We start from the raw sequence: 19,270 nt of genomic DNA on the forward strand, positions 1-19,270 counted from the left end.
CAGAAGTAGGGAAAGTTATTTTAAAGTCGAGCTGAACCCGTTCGTCACGTGCATCTGAGTCCGTTTCAGACTGAAAACAAATTGAGAGGCGGACCATATACGGTGTCGATTATTTGATTTGACAATTCTGAGGACTGGCTTAAATGTATTTTATGCTCTCCATCATTTTTGAAGAACTGCCACTTTAAAGTGACAACCGCTGGGGAAAAAGCACTGCTTCAGAAAAATCCAACACTTTATCATTCTCATTCTTATCACTCTCTTTATCATTCTACTGCATGATTGGAAACAATGTCACTTTTTAATTGCCTGGTGAGAAGTGTCATCACAGATGCTTGGAGCATGAGTGTCCTGTAGTAGGGCGTCATCCAGTCCATTTAGCTCCCTCACATTCCTGTTCCCTCTCCAAACATGTTGAATGACTGCAGGGACAGTTCATTCACCTTTCAAACTACGTCAGCAAGCCAGGGAAAATATCAACCCACCACAAAACAGTGACTTCTGAGTACGCAGGCTTTGCACTAGAAGTACACATTTCCCAAGTGTATATAATCTACAGACTAAAGCCCATGATGACACACAGGAAGTACAAAGTGTGCTGGTGAAAACAGAATCACTGACTCCATCTTCAAACCGATCCCCCCCCCCCTGTCAGCACATTCTAGTAATAAGCACAAAGTGCGACGTCTTATCTTCCTGTGAGGAAATAGTTCACACGAGATGGTTTACTGACCTTGTGTCAGAATATCAAGAGCTGCCATTACATTCCACAGACAACAATGACATAACTCAGAGTTCACTTCAAAGACCCTCAGGGGGGAAAAACACATTGAACTGCGTATGGTATGTATATGTATAAGTATATTATATCAAGTGCTGTAATTGAAAAACAATTTCAAATTCACTGGACTAATTCAAGCACCATGAGATTTAGTATTGATGAGACATTGGTGAAAACATGATTAGTTGGTGAGGTCCTGAGATTTATTTTGCAATAAAAACTCCCCAGCCACTGAAACTTTGAGACACTCCCAATAGCCTCTCCCCACGTCACTTTGGTATTCGCGACATGCGAGCGACTGGCGTAGCGAGATTTCAGCTACCAAGGCAAAAAAAAAATGTATCTCTTCACTACACATTTCTGTTTGTTCTCTGCTCTAACTAGCTAGCTTACTTGGCTCTATTGTAAACATGTGACTTTATTAGCCTTTTTCACTTCCCACCCAGTTCACACATTTCTTTGTCTAAAATACAGGAAGTAACACAGGTGCAAGCAAAACAGTAACGAAGGCCCCAGCACTGGATCACCAAATGGATTGGAAGTTGAAAATCCTCATTAATGTTCTGATTGCACCTGTGTTACTGCCGGCATTTTAGACACAGAATAGGTGAATTGGGTTAGAAGTGAAAAAGGCTAATTGTTTACAATTGCATGAATGGGAGGAGTGAGAGGCATGAGGTCTGCATCAGAGACTTGGTTAGTTAATAATAAGCAAACCCTTAATTTAGTGACCCTTATTGTAAAGTGTTACCCTTATTTTCTATTCTTTTATTGTCCTAATGTCTTCTGCATTTCCCAAACAGAGAATTCCAGACAGTGCTTGTTGTCAGCCATCTTGCTTGCCTCCCTCAGTGTTTGATGGTGATCGTCTTCACCTCTGTGAAGAAGTGGTAGGAGTCCTTCCCTCCTTCCCTCCCCACGCCGGAGTTCTTCATCCCTCCGAAGGGCAGGTTGAGATCCCTCACCAGCCAGCAGTTGGTCCACACCAGCCCCGCCTGCAGCCGCTTGGCTACCCGGTGCACCCTCCCCACGTCCCGGGACCAGACGGTGGCGGCCAGGCCGTAGCGCACGCCGTTGGCCCGGGAAACGGCCTGGTCCTCGGTGTCAAAGGGGCTGAGGCAGGTGACCGGCCCGAAGATCTCCTCCTGCATGACGCGCGAGCTGTCCGGCAAGCCCGAGATGACAGTGGCCGGCATGAAGTAGCCGGAGGCGTTGCGCTCGGGGAGATCCAGCTGGTCAACCCCCTCGCCACAGTGGATGGTCCCGCCTTCTGATTTGGCCAGTGCCACAAAGCTACGAACCTGGGGATCAAGAGAGAGAGAGAGCTTCTGGTTAGGGATGGACTGGGATGAAATCCTTGGCCGATAACCGATATTAACATTGCCGTTAAGGCCGATAACTGCTATTTTCTATGGTAATCCAATTTTATACATAGAGACACTGCATGAAATAGGCCATGCCCATCACGGGGGAAAGCTCTCCATTCACTCCCATACACCAGCATCATTTTCCTTGAATTAAACATAGCTAAAAGCTGTTGTGTGGTGGGCTGTGCAGACAACAAATGTAAAACATCGCCTATTAACGTTTTTTTGTACTCCCAAGCAAAACAAGGAAGCCATTGAGAATTGGCGAGAAGAAAAATGTGGATCTTGCTGTCAATGAAGTAAGTTGGAGTGTTCATTTTCCGTATATATGATCTTTGTGTGCACACCTGACCATGCACGTGACATAGGAGAATGCCAGGATTGGGGGGGAGTTTGTGTTTTCCCCCATTTTGGGCGTGGTTTCTGAATGACGACGCGCTCCGCAGTGTCTCTATACTTAAAAACACATAAACAATGTGAATTGTATTTCCAAAACATTTGGAAAAGCCCATAAATCATAGATTTACTGCATTGTTTCCTCAAAATATGCAAATCTGGGCCCATAACAATAACCAATATTAATATTGCTGTTACTTTGCTCATCTGACCGATACCGATATGATTGCCTATTTCTGACGCAATTAAGGGTAAGGAGGAGTGCACAAATCAGCATATCTTTGCAAAGATAGAAGCATCAAATAATATTCTGCAAGAAAAAATAAAATGCCCCCAAATGGAATTTCTTTCTTTCTCAGCACTTGTATCTAAGGATGACAATTCACAGATTTTAAATGCAGACAAGACCAGATTGATGTTTTTTTTTAGTAAGACAAAGAGGTAAACCACAGTCACTGCCACAGATCATCTCTACACAGGGCAAGGAACTTGAAAGAGTGTCAACCTACAAGTACTTAGGTTTTTGAATAGATGACTTTCTCACTTTTACGTCTCACAGAGACACTCTTGTGAGAAAACTCAGGGTGAAGCTGGGGTTCTACTTTCGCAATAGGGCATGTTTTTCTTTTGTGGTAAGAAAGCGGCTTGTCTTGGCTACCTTTCTGCCGATAATTGATTATGGAGATATCCTATACATGCTCCTGTGGCAGCACTATGTAAGCTGGACACAGTGTATCAGATGTATACATGCTCCTGTGGCAGCACTATGTAAGCTGGACACAGTGTATCAGATGTATACATGCTCCTGTGGCAGCACTATGTAAGCTGGACACAGTGTATCAGATGTATACATGCTCCTGTGGCAGCACTATGTAAGCTGGACACAGTGTATCAGATGTATACATGCTCCTGTGGCAGCACTATGTAAGCTGGACACAGTGTATCAGATGTATGCATGCTCCTGTGGCAGCACTATGTAAGCTGGACACAGTGTATCAGATGTATACATGCTCCTGTGGCAGCACTATGTAAGCTGGACACAGTGTATCAGATGTATGCATGCTCCTGTGGCAGCACTATGTAAGCTGGACACAGTGTATCAGATGTATACATGCTCCTGTGGCAGCACTATGTAAGCTGGACACAGTGTATCAGATGTATACATGCTCCTGTGGCAGCACTATGTAAGCTGGACACAGTGTATCACGGAGCACTGAGGTTTGTCTCAAACTTTAATCCTCTAAACACCGTTGCACTCTATATATGAGAGTAGGATGGCCCTCCTTATCCTTGCGCAGGTTGAGTCACTGGTACTTTTATAAGGCCATTCTGCGACAGCTCCCACCTCACTTATTACCTTGCAGGAAAACGGCACTTATCGGTTACGTTCTCAAAATAGAGTCCTGCAAAGGCTCGGACTGAGTTTGGCAAAAAAGGCCTTCCAGTTGTCTGCCCCTCTGGCCTGGAATGAGCTTCAACAATCAATGAATCTGCAGGAGCTTGTCTCACTAAACAGTTTTAAAGCTAGGATAAAAGTCATGGAGGAAAATGAAATGCAGGTCTGTAAGTATTATGACCCATGAATGGTAAGAGTATTAGTTTGAATCCTGCCTGTATTCACTGTGAAATGTGTTGTATTTCTTTCTTTTAATCTTTGGTTGTTTGCCTAATTTATGCAAATGTTGTGGTGATATGTTATGATATGTTGTAATTGTATGTCTGTAACCTTGTGCTGCTTCTTGGCCAGGTCTCTCTTGCAAAAGACATTTTTAATCTCAACGAGACCAACCTGGTTAAATAAAGGTCAAATAAAAATAAATGAAACAAGTTCTAAAATATAAATAAAGTGGTTGACGGTGTGTCACTACCTTCTCCAGGTGCTCTTTGCTGATGAGCGCTCCGTTGTTGTTGCTGGGGTCAGAGGGAGCACCTGTCTTCCACTTCCTGGCCGCAGCCACAAACCTTTCCAGGAATTCTGGGTAAATACTCCGCTCTACGTAAATCCTGCTGGTGCACAAGCAGACTTCTCCCTGGGAGGTGGGAGGAAGACAGAAAAGAAAAAAGACGTGGACGAAGAGGAAAGGGTCAGGCAGTTGACCTGCCCCTGCCTCATGCTGAACTATGGGCTGTGATCGCCCCCATGTGGACAACTCATTCCACTGCATCCTCACCCCTTGATAAGAAAACCTCAACTTGAAACAATCCTCCATACCAGTGATTCTCAACCTTTTTAATATAAAGGACTCTCAGACCCAAATCGGAGAATATGTTCACTGTCAGAACCCCTTCAAGGACCGCTGGTGGTCCCCGGACCCCACGTGGAGAAGCACTGCTCCCTACACATAATTTCACTCATATATCTAATTAGCAGACAGCTTTTTAGCCTGGTAAACCATCCAGTTATGTGAACTCACATTTTGTTTTGTTCTCTGGGACCATCTGGCCTCCAGCGCAGGGCGGGCCTTTTGAGAAATTACAAAGTGTGAACGGGCCAATGAGGGACCTGCCTCGTAATTGACATTGTTAACTGGCCAATCAGGGACGCCGCTGGCAAAATAGTAATGGCTGCTTCCATGGCTGTCCGGCTCCAGATTTGACTGGATCCGACGCTGGATTTGGCGACGCTGATTGCCTGAAGGAGTTGTCTGTCAAGGCAAGTACTCCCACCCACCCACCCACTGAAATGACTGTGTACTGCTTGGAGTCCAGACTGATGCATAGAGTGAAGCAGAATGTGAGATCACAAATCAGGGTGGTTAACCAGGCTAATGGGTCTTACCCAATGAGAAGACATGTTTATGATACCGAGTGGCTCATTAATCACCCGATTCTCACCTGATTGGAGAAGCTGGAGCGAACGGTGGTGGCGATGCATTGGTCCAGGTCTGCGTCGGCGAAAACGAGGGCGGGGTTTTTACCCCCCAGCTCCAACGAGAGCTTCTTACAGTAAGGGGCACTCCGCTCTGTGATTCGCTGGGCGGTCGCCGTGGAGCCGGTGAAGGAGACCAACGGGACGTCGGGATGGCCGACGAGGGCGTCGCCCGCTCTCGGCCCGGTGCCGAATACGATGTTGATCACTCCTGGAGGAACACCTGGAGAGACAGACGGCTTCATCCATCAGTTCACAAGGTAGTAACAAATGGGAGTAAAGAGGTGTTTCAATGGGGACAACTGGATGGGAGAGTGTGGGGAAATCTAGTCATGGGATATGTCGGCACATCTTCACACTGTGTTACCATAGAGACACTGCGGAGCGTGTCATCATTCAGAAACCACGCCCAAAACGGGGGGAAAAGAACCCCCCCCCCCCCCCCACCCACTCCCAATCCTGGCATTCTCCTATGTCGCGTGCATGGTCACGTGTTGCACACAAAGATCAGAACGCTACATACAGAACATGAACACTCCAACTTACTTTACTGACAGCTAGATCCACATTTTTCTTCTCGCCAATTATCAATGGCTTCCTTGTTTTGCTCGGGAGTACAAAAAAACGTTTGTTGTCTGCGCAGCCCACCACACAACAGCTTTTAGCCATGTTTAATTCAAGGAAAATGACGTTGGTGTGTGGAAGTGAACGGAGAGCTTTCCCCCGTGATGGGCGTGGCCTATTTCATGCAGTGTCTCTATACCTGACGTGACGGTGAAAGAAGTAGGCAACTGTGAAATCCCACAAATCAAGATACAAGTTTTTTTTCTTTGGCATTGCATTGTGGGTACTGTAGTCGTACCTGCCTCCTGCATCAGTTTGCACATCATCCAGGCAGTGACAGAGGTCATCTCACTGGGCTTGGCTACCACTGTGTTGCCCGTAGCAACCGCAGGGGCAATCTTCCAGGTGAGCAGGTAGAGGGGGAAATTCCAGGGGCTGATCAGGCCAGCTACACACGCACGCACACGCACGCATGCATGCACGCGCACACGCAGACACACACACACACACACACACACACACACACACACACACACACACACGCACAGGGAGAGAGAGGAAGGGAGAGAGACATTGGGAAATACTTATTTGCATCTCCACCATTCATCGTGAGCCACTCTTAACAGAGAAACTCATAAAGGGCAAAGGGTACGCTGTAAAGAAAACCGATTTCAACACACACACACACACACACACACACAGCTCTCACCCACTCCCACAGGGCAGCGGACAGTGTAGTTTAGGCAGCCCATGTGGTCCATGCTGGTGCAGTCGGTGGTGTGGTGGAGCACCGATGAGGCAAAGAAGCGCAAGTTGTACACCGATCTGGGAATGTCCACCGTCCGTGCAAACGTCACTGTTTTACCTGCAGTGTGACACCAAATCAGTAGAAACGGTTAACGGATAAGAAATACAGGGCTTCTTCCCATGATTCTACATGCCCATTATCGTAAAAAAAAATCTACCAATATTTAAAATAAACAAGGATGATTCGATTTCCAATATAATGTGCTGAGATACTGGTCAGTTACTACACTTCCTCAAAATTACCTAGACAGGCATAACTACTTGCATTTGCAAACCAAAAGGCCAACCAGGGCTGTGGTCAACACACTTTCATAAATTGCAACTGCAATGTGTAATATGTGATAATAACATAACATAATAGTATTATTATAGACTGGCTCTGAGAACCTCTTCTGAGTTGAGACTTTTGCTCATGTTTCAATGAGACCCTGGTGTCGGCTGTTTATGAGTCAAGACCGGTTACAAGAAGGCACATTTGTTGATTACACCCGGATGGATAATAGACCGTAAAGTTGCTTTCAGTGGAGACCGCAAATCATTTTTTTAATCACAGATGGTTGAGAGTTAATGAACCCGTCAACAAGGCAATCCAATTTAACTCTTTAGCAGACGCTCCACACTGCTTTAACCCAGGGGGGCACGGTGGTGCAGTGGTAGCGCTGTCGGCTCACAGCTAGAAGGTCCTGGGTTCGATTCCCACCTGGGACACTGTGAGCGCTGAAGGAGTGCGTGCCCGTCCGCCCGGGTGGGGTCGTCAAAAGGGCCTTTCTGTGTGGAGTTTGCATGTTCTCCCCGTGCCCCCCTGGGGGTTTCCTTCATATAGGAACCCTCCTGTAGTCCTGCATGCAGGGCGGACGTATCTCTGCAACCGTAACTCGAAAAGACTCAGGGGTGGCGGCATTGGATTCGGGGTGAAAAAATACATATAGACCTTTACTGGCATCGCTATTGGACCTTCCGTTTCTCAGAAAATGTCAACTTTTCTCTGATTAAATCAGAATTGGCGGCAACCTCAAACTATCCAATCAGAGAAAAGTTGACATTTACTTGGAAACGGAAGGTCAGATCGCGATGCCTATAAAGGACTAATTTTCAATGCCACCATCTTTGAGTCTCTACGAGTTACGGTTGCCGAGATACATCCGCCCTTCCTGCAGGACTACAGGAGAGAGATAGAGGACAGCGGGGGGTGGGGGGGGTTTCAAGTCACTGACCAAACACTCTATTTCAGTGATTGCTGTCAGAATATAGAGCCATTTAACACTTATTTGAACACAAAAACATCGCTGAATGCAGCTTTAAACCTACATCATCCACTTTATTCCCACCCACCATTTGTGTGTCTATTTTTGCTGTTGACTCATTTAAGGTCAAGTCTGGACAGAAACAACAAACGGTTGGCTTCTGATTGTGCTTGTTGGCCTCCATGTTGAAACCACAGGCAGCAGTTGTATGGATTTAGAACCTATGGTCCTTTTAACTGTATGCATCTGTGCAAAATAGTTTGGTGATCTGCATCTAATAATTTGCCATATTGACTAAATAATAACTCTTAGTCGGTCATCATCAGGCATTGCTACACCTGTCCTGGGAAATATACAGTAAGTGGGTTTTGAAAAAGTGGGAAATATTTGGTTGAGAGAATGAACATGGGGGGGGGGGAGGTCAGTTTTTGACCCTATTCTCCATTACAGGTTGCCACTGACAGATGAATATGCAGATTGTGGAGTAACTGGTTGTTTGTTGTAACACGTGTTAAAACCACCATATTCAAACAGGACATGACACCTTGGTCTCTGGACTCTGCTTGGGCGAACTCCTCCAGGTTGGCTTCGATCAGGCCGGCCAGCTTGTTGAGGACCTGCGCTCTCTGCTCTGGGCTGCGGGCGGACCAGTCAGGGAACGCCTGCTTAGCTGCTGCCACCGCCATCTCCACCTGCAAGCAGCACGATGTGAGGAGTCTGCACACTGCTCTCCATGCCTTATATTATGTCATGCTTCAGCGTGGAGTGTGTTCTGTTGATTCAGAGTGTGTGTGTGTGCATAAATTGAGAAGTGCTGATGACTTCAAGTTCAAGTTCAAGACTTGTGATTATATAAAATACTAAATGGCAGGGATTGGCAGTGACACAATTCCATTTCTTGTTTTCTATTGTCAGGTAGTAGGCCTAACGCCCATTGACCTGTGTGTTTAATGTGTTTAATGATTAACTGACTGTTGACTAAGTACAGAGCAAAGGTTCTTCCCTCTGACTAAGCTCCTTGAATGCCTAACATTCTGCATCAAAATGCATTTAAACTATCCCATACAGCATACAAAAATGTCACATATAGCCTACTAGAGATTATGCTCTTGCATCAAAATACACAAAAATCGAATTTGTACATGCTTTCTATGAAATATGTTTTGAAATGCGTTTTTTTTTTTTTTTTTTTTTTACACTTTCTTAATTTCTTCCTAGATTGAATGAATGGCATCCTAAATACATTCTGGTTATATTTTTCTATTTTAAATCAATTTCTATTAAACAGCCTGTAGTGGGTTTCATGTGCGTCTGTTTGCATTCCTTGCAGCTCATACATCTTGACCCTATCCAGAAAACAAACAAACAATATGGCTATAGTGACAGGAGGAGAATGGACGACCCTGCTCCCACCTCCTCTTCACCGCTGTCCGGTACTTGGCAGTAGACCTCTCCGGTGGACGGGTCGTATGAGTCGATGTGACTCCGGCACGGGACGAACTTTCCTCCGATAAAGTTCTCCAGAACCAGCTGGTGCGTGCGCTGCTCGGACGGTTTCGACATGACTGTCAACTACTAGAGACAAATTAACAAACAATCAAACAGAACCGACAGAACCCAGCAGACTGCAGAAATGCCTCCAGTCCTCGACACAAGAATGTGTCTTGTCGTAGAAAAAGTGCAAAATCATGTCACTAACAGTCCCGCCCCCTTAACAACGGTGGCCTCAATAGACATATAACAATATCTCTCACATCATGACATTTCTTGAATGTCTCTTATTTGATTTAACCTTTGTTGAAGCCTATAGACTATTTCCATAATGTACATTTCTAATTTTGTTGTTTGACATAAAACATGTTTTGTGTTATTGACTTTTTCTCTCCATATTCTGCATTTCACTCAAGTAAAACTGCAGAGTATTTTCAAGTATGTTTCCCCCTGAAATGTGGCAGTTTTCATTGCCTCATTAGGGAAGGAGGTGTTGACTGTGGAGAGGGGCTGCAGACAGTGGTTTACATGGAGGAGAGGAGATAGGGGGCATAGTCCTCACATAGACCTCCAGTCTCCTGCACTCATAGCCAAGTTTCTCTGGTAAAGACAAACTATAAAATTAATCTTCTGTACCTGCATTCATATTGTGCCACCCACCAGCAAATGTGTGTGATCTGTGACCACAATAGGTTATACGGTGCCCCATATGGGACATATTGAGATTGATAGGTTTTTGAGTTCTGCATGTGACAACAGCATGAGTGACTGTAAAGAAAGTCATGACCCTGATTGTTGACCAATGACTGAGGCCACAGCATTACTCATCCAATTAGAAGAGACTGATTCATTGCCAATGAGGGGGGAAGGGGTGTTCTTACCAGATAGCCCGTGAGCCGCCATAGGAAGCTGATGAGCAAAACATACAGAAAGAGTGACAGGAATCATTAGGATCATATTGAGTTTATGCCCCCAAAACACATCGGAATCATGACACACAGCCATAGTCCACTTAGATAGCAATGAAATGATCGGTGTGCTGCACTGGTCATTTAGGGTCTAGTTATGGATTTATTTATGTTTTTCTGACTTCTGACATCCAGTCAAGTCACCCTTTATGAATAAAATATTTGTGTTTTTGTTTAACTCTTTGTATTATGTGTGTGGTATGGATTTCCTAATGTTTATATCAGAAAAAGCTCTGATTAGTTTTCAGTTGACATGAGTGACACACACACATGGTGGGAGTGAGAGGAGTCGCAGCACTAACGGTATGTTACGCGACAATGCCACTTTTGAGCTGCATGCAGAGTCCTACACAATACACAGATTGTCATCCTCCCAACTTAACACTTTGATTAGAAACCAAACATTGTACAGTACAGTACAGAGCTATGCGCTGTTTTCTGGGTGTGCATAAAATGGCCCCTAAACTTGCAGTATATGGTGACATGGGATGGGAGCCATGTGAAGTGCGACATAGGGGGGACATGGTGCGACTGTGGAATAGATTTATTAATATGCCCGATAACAGACTTACTAAACAAATTTTTCTCTGGGATCTTTCAAATAATTACTCTTGGTCAAATGCGCTTGAAAAGATATTTGATATGTCAGGTCTTCAATATATATATAGAAATAAATTATCTTGTTCTGTTAGTCAAATTAAAACAATATTATTTGAAAATTATAAACAGAAATGGTCAGAAGAAGTTCTGTGTAAACCAAAATTGAGAACGTATAGTCTGATTAAACACATTTATCACCCAGAGCACTATGTCACCCTTAACCTGAGCAGAGCTCAGAGGTCAGTTTGTGCCCAGCTGAGATGTGGTATCCTGCCTCTGGCTCTGGAAACCGGGCGCTTCCACTCAATTCCTGAGGAGGACAGAAAATGTCACCTGTGTGATCTGGGAGAGGTTGAAAATGAAATGCACTTTCTGTTTTACTGTCCGTTATATCACAATCTTAGACATAGGCTTTTCTGTAAAATTTCTTTTGATGAAGGTCCTGATCTGTTTTCTATGTCTGATGATTGTAGACTTCAGTACTTGTTTACTGAAAAAGTGTTCCAGGTTGCTCAGTTTGTGTTAAATGCCTACCAACAGCGTAGGATGGTACTTTATGTTTGAGATATAATCTTTTCTTTCATTGTCTGACATGTTCTGGAGATGTATCATATTCTGTTCTTTCATTTTCTTTTTCTTGCTCCTGTATGCTTTGCAACTAGTGTCTTGTAAGCCCATGTGGGCTGGGCACCTTAAGGTGTATGACACTTTGAAAAATAAATAACTAACTAACTAACTAACTAACCAAATTCCTCGTATGTAACAATACAATTGTTACATACGAGGATAAAAGTGATTCTGATTACAGTAGTTGAACATGACAATATCAATGAAAACACTTGTCTAGATGTGGTGTGAATTTTCTAATGTGGATGCAGTTCAGCTTAAGACTGTTGAAATCAAAACTCAAATCACAGATCACATCACCTTTATTCACACCGTCATCACCAGCATGTCTGATTTAACACAGAGAGAGAGCGAGCTGCTCCAAACTCCCTCTCTCGACCCAGCTTAGTTCTGGATAGGAAGCAACACATCAGCCCTTCAAAAAGCATTTTTGCTTCATCTCACTTGAAGTGTTTTAAATAATGTCTCTTTTTTTTAACACAAATGAGGTCTAAATATTAAAAAAAATAATCATGGAAGCTGTTGGGTTTTCAACCAAACTTCTGGGATGAAGGCAGAATTCAGTTGGCCAACAACTGAAGCTTCCCTTTTTGTTCACAAACTACTCGACCTTGGTTCGAGTAAACCGCAGCTTGTTCCTGCAGCTTTGTCATTTGAACAACGCAAAAGAAGCTGAACTCGGAGATGGAAATAAATCTTAATTGTGTTAAACTGAACATCAAAGACTCCTGCATAAAATAACAGACGCAACGGTTCCTCTCACTGTCATCTAAATTTTGCTTCTAGCGAGGAGATCGATTTTGTCTTATAATAAAAAAAAATAAAAGATTTGTGATGTGCCCTATCTCCACTCCTGTCCTGCAAACACAGTTGAGAATGGCTGAACCAGATCGACGTAAATTAATTTACATAAGGGATAAAAAATGGACCGATTCTTTCTCATTGAGACACACTCCATAAATACCGCAGCAAGCAAGTGGAGTCCTTGTGCCTGGCTGATACGTTACGCGCCTCCAACACTTTAAACTACCTGAACTAGTTGGGCCAAAGCCAAGTTCTTATTCCTATTCAGTCAAGATTACGGATCGGCCGTAGCTCCTTCAAGGGTCTATCAGTGTGAAAATACTCTCAGCGTGGCCGGATTGTCTTTGGGAAGTGGATGGATGGAAGGGTGGATGTGGGTGTAGCTGGGTTGGGTTTGTTTGACGGAGGAGGCTGTAGCGTGGTGCTCCGCATCACGGGGAGGATGTCAGGCTGCGTGGGCATCTTGCCACGAGGTTGTTGTGATCTAGGTGGGCCGTTGCAGTTTAGTGTTTGTGGGAAGCAGCTGTCACAGCACTGGATGGACAGATGGATGGATGTGACGCTCTCTGAGTTCGTGAAGGACACGTCTGTTAAGGAATTGCACTTTTGTCTCGCGCTGCATGCAGTCAAGCATCTGCTTTGGACCGTCCGGATGAAGACGGTCGTCACTGTTTGATCTGCAAGGACAGAAAAGCCAAAGGGACAACGGCTAAGGTTACTTTTATAAGTGTGTGTGTGTGTGTGTGCGTGTGTGTGTGCGTGTGTAGGAGGGGGGGGGGGGGGGGGGGGGGTAGGGCGACGACACAGTGGTTGGTGTCACTTACAAAGGATGGCAAGTCCAGTGCAAGACATTGATTCTAGTGGTATTAAACACAATATTTCAGCAATCTTTCGGTAAGAAGAACCTTTCAGTCTGATGTAGGTCCTTCCTTGTGACCAAAACGCAACATTTTTATCGATAGAAAAATAAAGTTAAAGGTTTTTATTATTATATTGGCCCTTTTTGCCTTTATTAGATAGTAGATAGAGAGAACGTTGTGCCCGTTCATCTATTTTTTTTGTCTTATTTCTCATTTCTAAAAGCCAAAAATGAGTCGCAAAGAAGATTTGAAGCTATAAAACTCAAGTAGTGCCGGTGATGAAAAACAACTACCCCTTATCTTAAACAAAATGCTACAACATACAATGGTTACTCTTGAGATGACTTCTGCGGCCGTTTTGTTCCACCTTACCTCAGTGACGACCCCTGCAGCAATGGTGGAGCCTACGTAGCGCAGCATGAAGCGTCCCAGTTCTTTGTAGTCCTTGTACAGCTCCAGTGACACCGGCCTCTGGGTCTGGATCTCCACAATGGCATTCATCCCCTTCCCCAAACACCTTCAAAGGCGAGAGACACAATAAGCCACCGGGCCACACCCGCCGCGATTTCATCTCAACCGCTCAAACTAAAAAGACCCGATCTCGCAGCTTTAGAACTGAAAGGCAATTAAGTATCGTTTTCTGTGTCCATCGTCTATGAAGAAGCTGTGTGAGGAATAATGGTGGAATAATGCAAAGCGCCGTTTCTTGTGCGTTTGTCGCATGGAAAGAAAGACTGCACAGAAACATCTGCCCTCGCCATGTTTTCAACTGAAAAAGGGGGTTTCACTTCGTTTCCGAACTCAAGCTCTCACTCTAGTGCCATATCGCTGCACTAGGGTGAATCAGAAGAAATTCTATCAAGCCGTTCTTGAGATATTGCGTTAACCAACTTGGGAATGGCGTTCGTGAGGTCACAGTGACCTTGAAGTTTGACCACCAAAATGTAATCAGTTCATCCTTGAGGCCAAGTTAATGTTTGAGGCAAATTAGATGAAATTCCGTCAAGGCATTCCTGAGATATGGCGTTAACAAGCTTGAAAATGGCGTTGGAGAGGTCACAGTGACCTTGACCTTTGATCACCAAAATGTAATCCTTTCATCCTTGTGCCCAAGTCGACGTTTGAGCCAAATTGGCAGAAATTCCATCAAGCCGTTCTTGAGATATCGCTTTAACGAACTTGGGAATGGCATTCGTGAGGTCACAGTGACCTTGACCTATGACCACGAAAATCTAATCAGTTCATCCTTGAGTCCAAGTCGATGTTTGAGGCAAATTTGATTAAACTCCGTCAAGGCATTTCTGAGATGTTGCGCTAACAAGCTTGAAAATGACGTTCGAGAGGTCACAGTGACCTTGGCCTTTGACCACTAAAATCTAATCAGTTCATCCTTGAGTCCAAGTCGATGTTTGAGGCAAGTTTGATTAAATTCCGTCAAGGGATTCCTGAGATATCGCGTTAACAAGCTTGAAAATGGCATTTGAGAGGTCACAGTGACCTTGACCTTTGACCACCAAAATCTAATCAGATCATCCTTGAGTCTAAGTCGATGTTTGAGGCAAATTTTATGAAATTCCGTCCAGGCGTTCCTCAGATATCGCGTTAACGAACATCGTATGGACAGACATACGTACGGACGGACAACCCGGATCCATAATGCCTCCGGCCTGGCTATCGCCGGCGGAGGCATAAAAAGGCTTGATTTGTATGTTTACAATACAAAACACAACATAATGGCTGCCTCCAGCACTCACTTCGGTTTCTTCTTGAGGACCTCGCCACTGCTTTTGTGTAGAACACTGACCAGCTTCCTTATGGTGGCCGGCTCACTGACTGTCTGGTAATGCAGCAGTACCTACACAGACAGACAGACAGACAGACAGACAGACAGACAGACAGACAGACAGACACACACACACACAGAGTGATAAAAATGTAGATGCATGACTTTTTGTAATTAAAGACGAAATGAACCCAAGTGGCACGTGGGTCGGAGTCACGTTTCAGACTGAAAACATAACTTGTCTGAGATGACAAGTTGAGAGGCGGGCCAAAGTAGCATGTCGATGTTTTTATTTGACAATTCTGGGGACTGGATTTTTCTTTGGCCAATCCTGGCGACGTGTTCCGCCCCCAAATCAAGTGGGATTCAGCGTGTTGTGGCGTTTTCCTCGGGAAGAGCCAGGTGACGCGAGGTTAGTGGAGCTACGCGAGTAGAGCCGCAGGCAGCCAGCTGCCTTTTGTGTGGTGTGGAGCGGTGAGTGCAGCCCGTCGGCCTGGAATCTCCGAGGGGCCGGGGTCTGAAATCGGCCTTAACAACGTTAACTAACGTTATCCTGGAATGCGACTTTAACAAGCCAGTTACATTTCTTTGCATTCTTACTGTAGACATTACGGTTTGCTTTATTTTGTATGTTACATACAATTGGCCAAGTTAGTAGTTAGTTTATGTGCTAGAAATTCTGCCAGATTACAGACACTAGGTGCCATTTTCTCCTTTATTTGGAGGAGAAAATTATCCTGAAATAAAGATTGATTGACAGCTGCCATGTCGTGATCGGTCGTGATATGATTGGTTGAAATGGGGACGAAACTTGATAGTACTATGTGACATCAGGAAACTGTAGATTACAGTTATGAATGAAATCTTGAAAAATGAACTTTTGGTGTGAAAAAGTGTGAAAAACTAAAGAAATTTGATTTTTGTGAATGTTTTTGCATGCATGAATAAATAGGTGTACTGAATATCCAGATATTGGGGGGGGGGGGGCTACAAAAAACACATTTTTGGGTTCAGCTCGACTTTAAATGAAAGAAAGTGTCGCACACTCTGGTTCCATATGCATACTTTAATGATGACGTTTCGGCCGTCCGGCCTTCTTCAAAATCAACAGCAGTTAATGATTTTGAAGAAGGCCGGACGGCCGAAACGTCATCATTAAAGTATGCATATGGAGCCAGAGTGTGCGACACTTTCTTTCATTTAAAGTTTATCTTCAGCTGTCAGCACCTCACCACAACCTTTGGTGTGCGTTATTTTGCCTTTTATAATTCAGCTCGACTTTAACATAAAATAATCTTAGTTTGTGTGTGTGTATGTGTGGGTGTGCGTGCGTGTGCGTACTCACAGGGAAGCCTTGTGTGATGGGGACCTCAATGTTAAAGAGGAGGATTCGTGCTCTGAAGCGGGAGCAGGCTTTGATGGGCTCCTTGGGGTCACAGAACACACAGCCCACACTGGAGGGAAGCAACACTAAATAAATATGACATAATCTCAACATATTAAATTAGATATAACAAGTCAAGAGTAAGAGAGGCTACATTTTAGTGGTTATATTACACAAATAGCAGCCACAACTAATACAAAACGAATGGTATGACATGTCAAAATTTAGACCGAATAATCTTCATTCAACATCAAGTGTCTAAATGAACATGGCTAAGTTAAACCTTCAGATAAAGGACAGTGTTCGCACTATTACAGGTTATCTTGTGGATTGTAAGAGGTTTACTTGATCTTGATGATGTCCATGCCAGTGACCGTCAGGCTGACATGGTCTCCTGCTGCAGCCCAGTCCAGAGCCTCATCGTGAAGTGTGATTCCTGCAGTACAGATATATGCAGAGTGTGCAGGTCACCCAGCTGCCACAGGATGGCAGTGTTGCATCACTAGAAAGATCACCACTCACTTCACGAGTTCTCCACCAAAGCTACATTCAGATGCAGCTGTCCTTGATGCTAACATGTTATTCACTCAGAGTAGCAGAAGCCATGCGTGCATCAAGCCTATCTGTATAAGGTAGGTTTGGTAAAATGGCTGCCCGTTAATTTCAACCTAACTTGCTTGCACATCGCATATGCTGAAAATATTTGCCCTTCATGCTTCCACCTTGGAGCAAATACAATAGATTATTTAATTTATTTCCTTTAGGCCACATATTGGGAAAATACCTTCTGGGCTACAGTACATGAAAATTTAAAGCTGCATTCAGCAATGTTTTTGTGTTAAAATAAGTGTTAAATGGCTCTATATTCTGACAGCAATCGCTGAAATAGAGTGTTTGGTCAGTGACTTGAAAACCCCACCCCACGCTGTCCTCTATCTCTCTCCTGTAGTCAGGCCCGGTTCTACAGGGGTGCAAAAGCATGTATTGCACCCTTATTTTAATTGTCTGCATGCTCAGTTGAAAAGTAAAAAAAAATAATAATAAATGCTGCAGCTGCAGACTTACTGTTTAAACTTGAATTATAATTGTTGTTTTTCTTTGTTCTTTGATGTGAATTTATGGCTTTTTGGCACCTATATGTAACCTTTTAAGGTTGAGATAATTGTATTATCATTATATGGTCCAAATATTTCAGTAAAGCACTTGAAACACTTGAAATATTCTTGCTTGGGTGGTATCATTCTACTTGAAATGATGGTAAAATGTATTATTTTTAGTAAAATAACATGCCTTCGGCCGGGCATCTCCACCCCTTCCTATCTAGGATGCATCCCTAGTCATCTTATTCTGGAACCGGCCCTGCCTGTAGTCCTGCAGGCAGGGCGGACGTATCTCTGCAACCGTAAGTCGTAGAGAGTCAGGGATGGCGGCATTGGATTCGGGGTGAAGAAATACTAAAGTGCTTTCTATGCATCGCGATATGACCTTCCGTTTCCAAGAAAATGTCAACTTTTCTCTGATTGGATAGTTTGAGGTTGGCGCCAATTTTGATCCAATTAGAGAAAAGTTGACATTTTCTGAGAAACGGAAGGTCCAATCGCGATGCCAATAAACGACTGTACTTTTTCATCCCGAATCCAATGCCGCCATCCGTGAGTCTCTACGATTTACGGTTGCGGAGATACGTCCGCCCTGCCTGCAGGACTACAGGAGAGAGATAGAGGACAGCGGGGGGTTGGGGGTTTCAAGTCACTGACCAAACACTCTATTTCAGTGATTGATGTCAGAATATAGAGCAATTTAACACTTATTTGAACACAAAAACATTGCTGAATGCAGCTTTAAGCTGAAGTACCAAGGTCAGCCACCATGCTATTTTAGCACCAAGGCTGAGTCGCGTCTCAGTGCTGGCGTACCTTTGACAGTGCAGGTCTCATTGGGAGGTACAGCCAGGAGTCTATCTCCCGTCTGAATATATCCAGCCTCGATCTTCCCTGTTACACAGAAGCCTGAACCCTGGTCTGTGAACAGAGAACGCAACTTTAGCCATCTCTTTCATAACAACACTGAGGTGAAGGAACTGATGGAATGAGCAGAGGTGTAAACAGAACCACATAGTGTATCGTATACGAGTATCTGTTTGCTGTGACTTTACCTTTGAACACATCTGAAACACACAGTCTGAAAGGCTTGTCTATAGACCTCTGAGGGGGCTTGAAGGCATCTTCAAGAGAGAGGGGGGGGGGAGAAGACAGCAGACAGGAAACGGTAAAGAGGAAGAACACCATGAGAACCAGCACAATGAGGGAAAACCACCAGAAGACTGGTGTCCAGTGAAGATGAATCACTTTCTCTGTAACTGGTTGAGTAATGCTGTGGTGGCCCCATCACACCAGAAGCCTTCAGTCTGGATCAGCACTTTCTATACCTACAGTAACACTGTTGACACACAAAGACTTAGAAACTACGGTATCATCAGAACTTTCCCTCGTTCATGATCGGGGCACACTGCAAATTATATCAGTCTTGAGTCAGTCTAGTGTTGAGTCTTAAAATCATATTTCACTTAGAACAACAACAAAATCTCCTACTGGGGTTAACTTCACATGTTTTGAGGGAAATCTCTTGCTTCACGAACGTTCTTTAAAAATGTGTCATGATCTTGGTTTCAGGTGGGCTGATAATGTATTTCAAGATGTCACTCGTTTAATGCACACTTAACATG

The 19,270-nt window shown here is 44.2% G+C and overlaps 2 protein-coding genes across 2 annotated transcripts in view; both read right to left on the minus strand.

Annotated features, from left to right (window-relative positions):
* Positions 1 to 1,629: 1,629 nt before the first annotated feature.
* aldh8a1 (aldehyde dehydrogenase 8 family, member A1) lies at positions 1,630 to 9,591 on the minus strand (the record flags this gene model as incomplete). Its single annotated transcript, XM_083643293.1, has 7 exons — positions 1,630 to 2,082; positions 4,413 to 4,574; positions 5,380 to 5,636; positions 6,276 to 6,425; positions 6,687 to 6,842; positions 8,573 to 8,720; positions 9,442 to 9,591. The coding sequence occupies 7 exons, from the start codon at positions 9,589 to 9,591 to the stop codon at positions 1,630 to 1,632; spliced, it is 1,476 nt and encodes a 491-aa protein (XP_083499419.1).
* A 2,438-nt stretch (positions 9,592 to 12,029) lies between these two features.
* hbs1l (HBS1-like translational GTPase) overlaps positions 12,030 to 19,270 on the minus strand; it is a 40,271-nt gene continuing 33,030 nt past the window's right edge. Inside the window, exons 12-18 of the mRNA XM_083643410.1 lie at positions 18,701 to 18,769; positions 18,462 to 18,566; positions 16,891 to 16,981; positions 16,507 to 16,615; positions 15,133 to 15,233; positions 13,751 to 13,895; positions 12,030 to 13,195 (exon numbers count right to left, since the gene is read on the minus strand). Coding sequence (XP_083499536.1) covers positions 13,184 to 13,195; positions 13,751 to 13,895; positions 15,133 to 15,233; positions 16,507 to 16,615; positions 16,891 to 16,981; positions 18,462 to 18,566; positions 18,701 to 18,769 — 632 coding nt within the window. The 3' untranslated portion in view covers positions 12,030 to 13,183. The remainder of the gene's footprint in view (positions 13,196 to 13,750; positions 13,896 to 15,132; positions 15,234 to 16,506; positions 16,616 to 16,890; positions 16,982 to 18,461; positions 18,567 to 18,700; positions 18,770 to 19,270) is intronic.

This window comes from Poromitra crassiceps, assembly GCF_964638095.1.
Source record: "Poromitra crassiceps genome assembly, chromosome: 9".
Classification (NCBI taxonomy): domain Eukaryota; kingdom Metazoa; phylum Chordata; class Actinopteri; order Beryciformes; family Melamphaidae; genus Poromitra; species Poromitra crassiceps.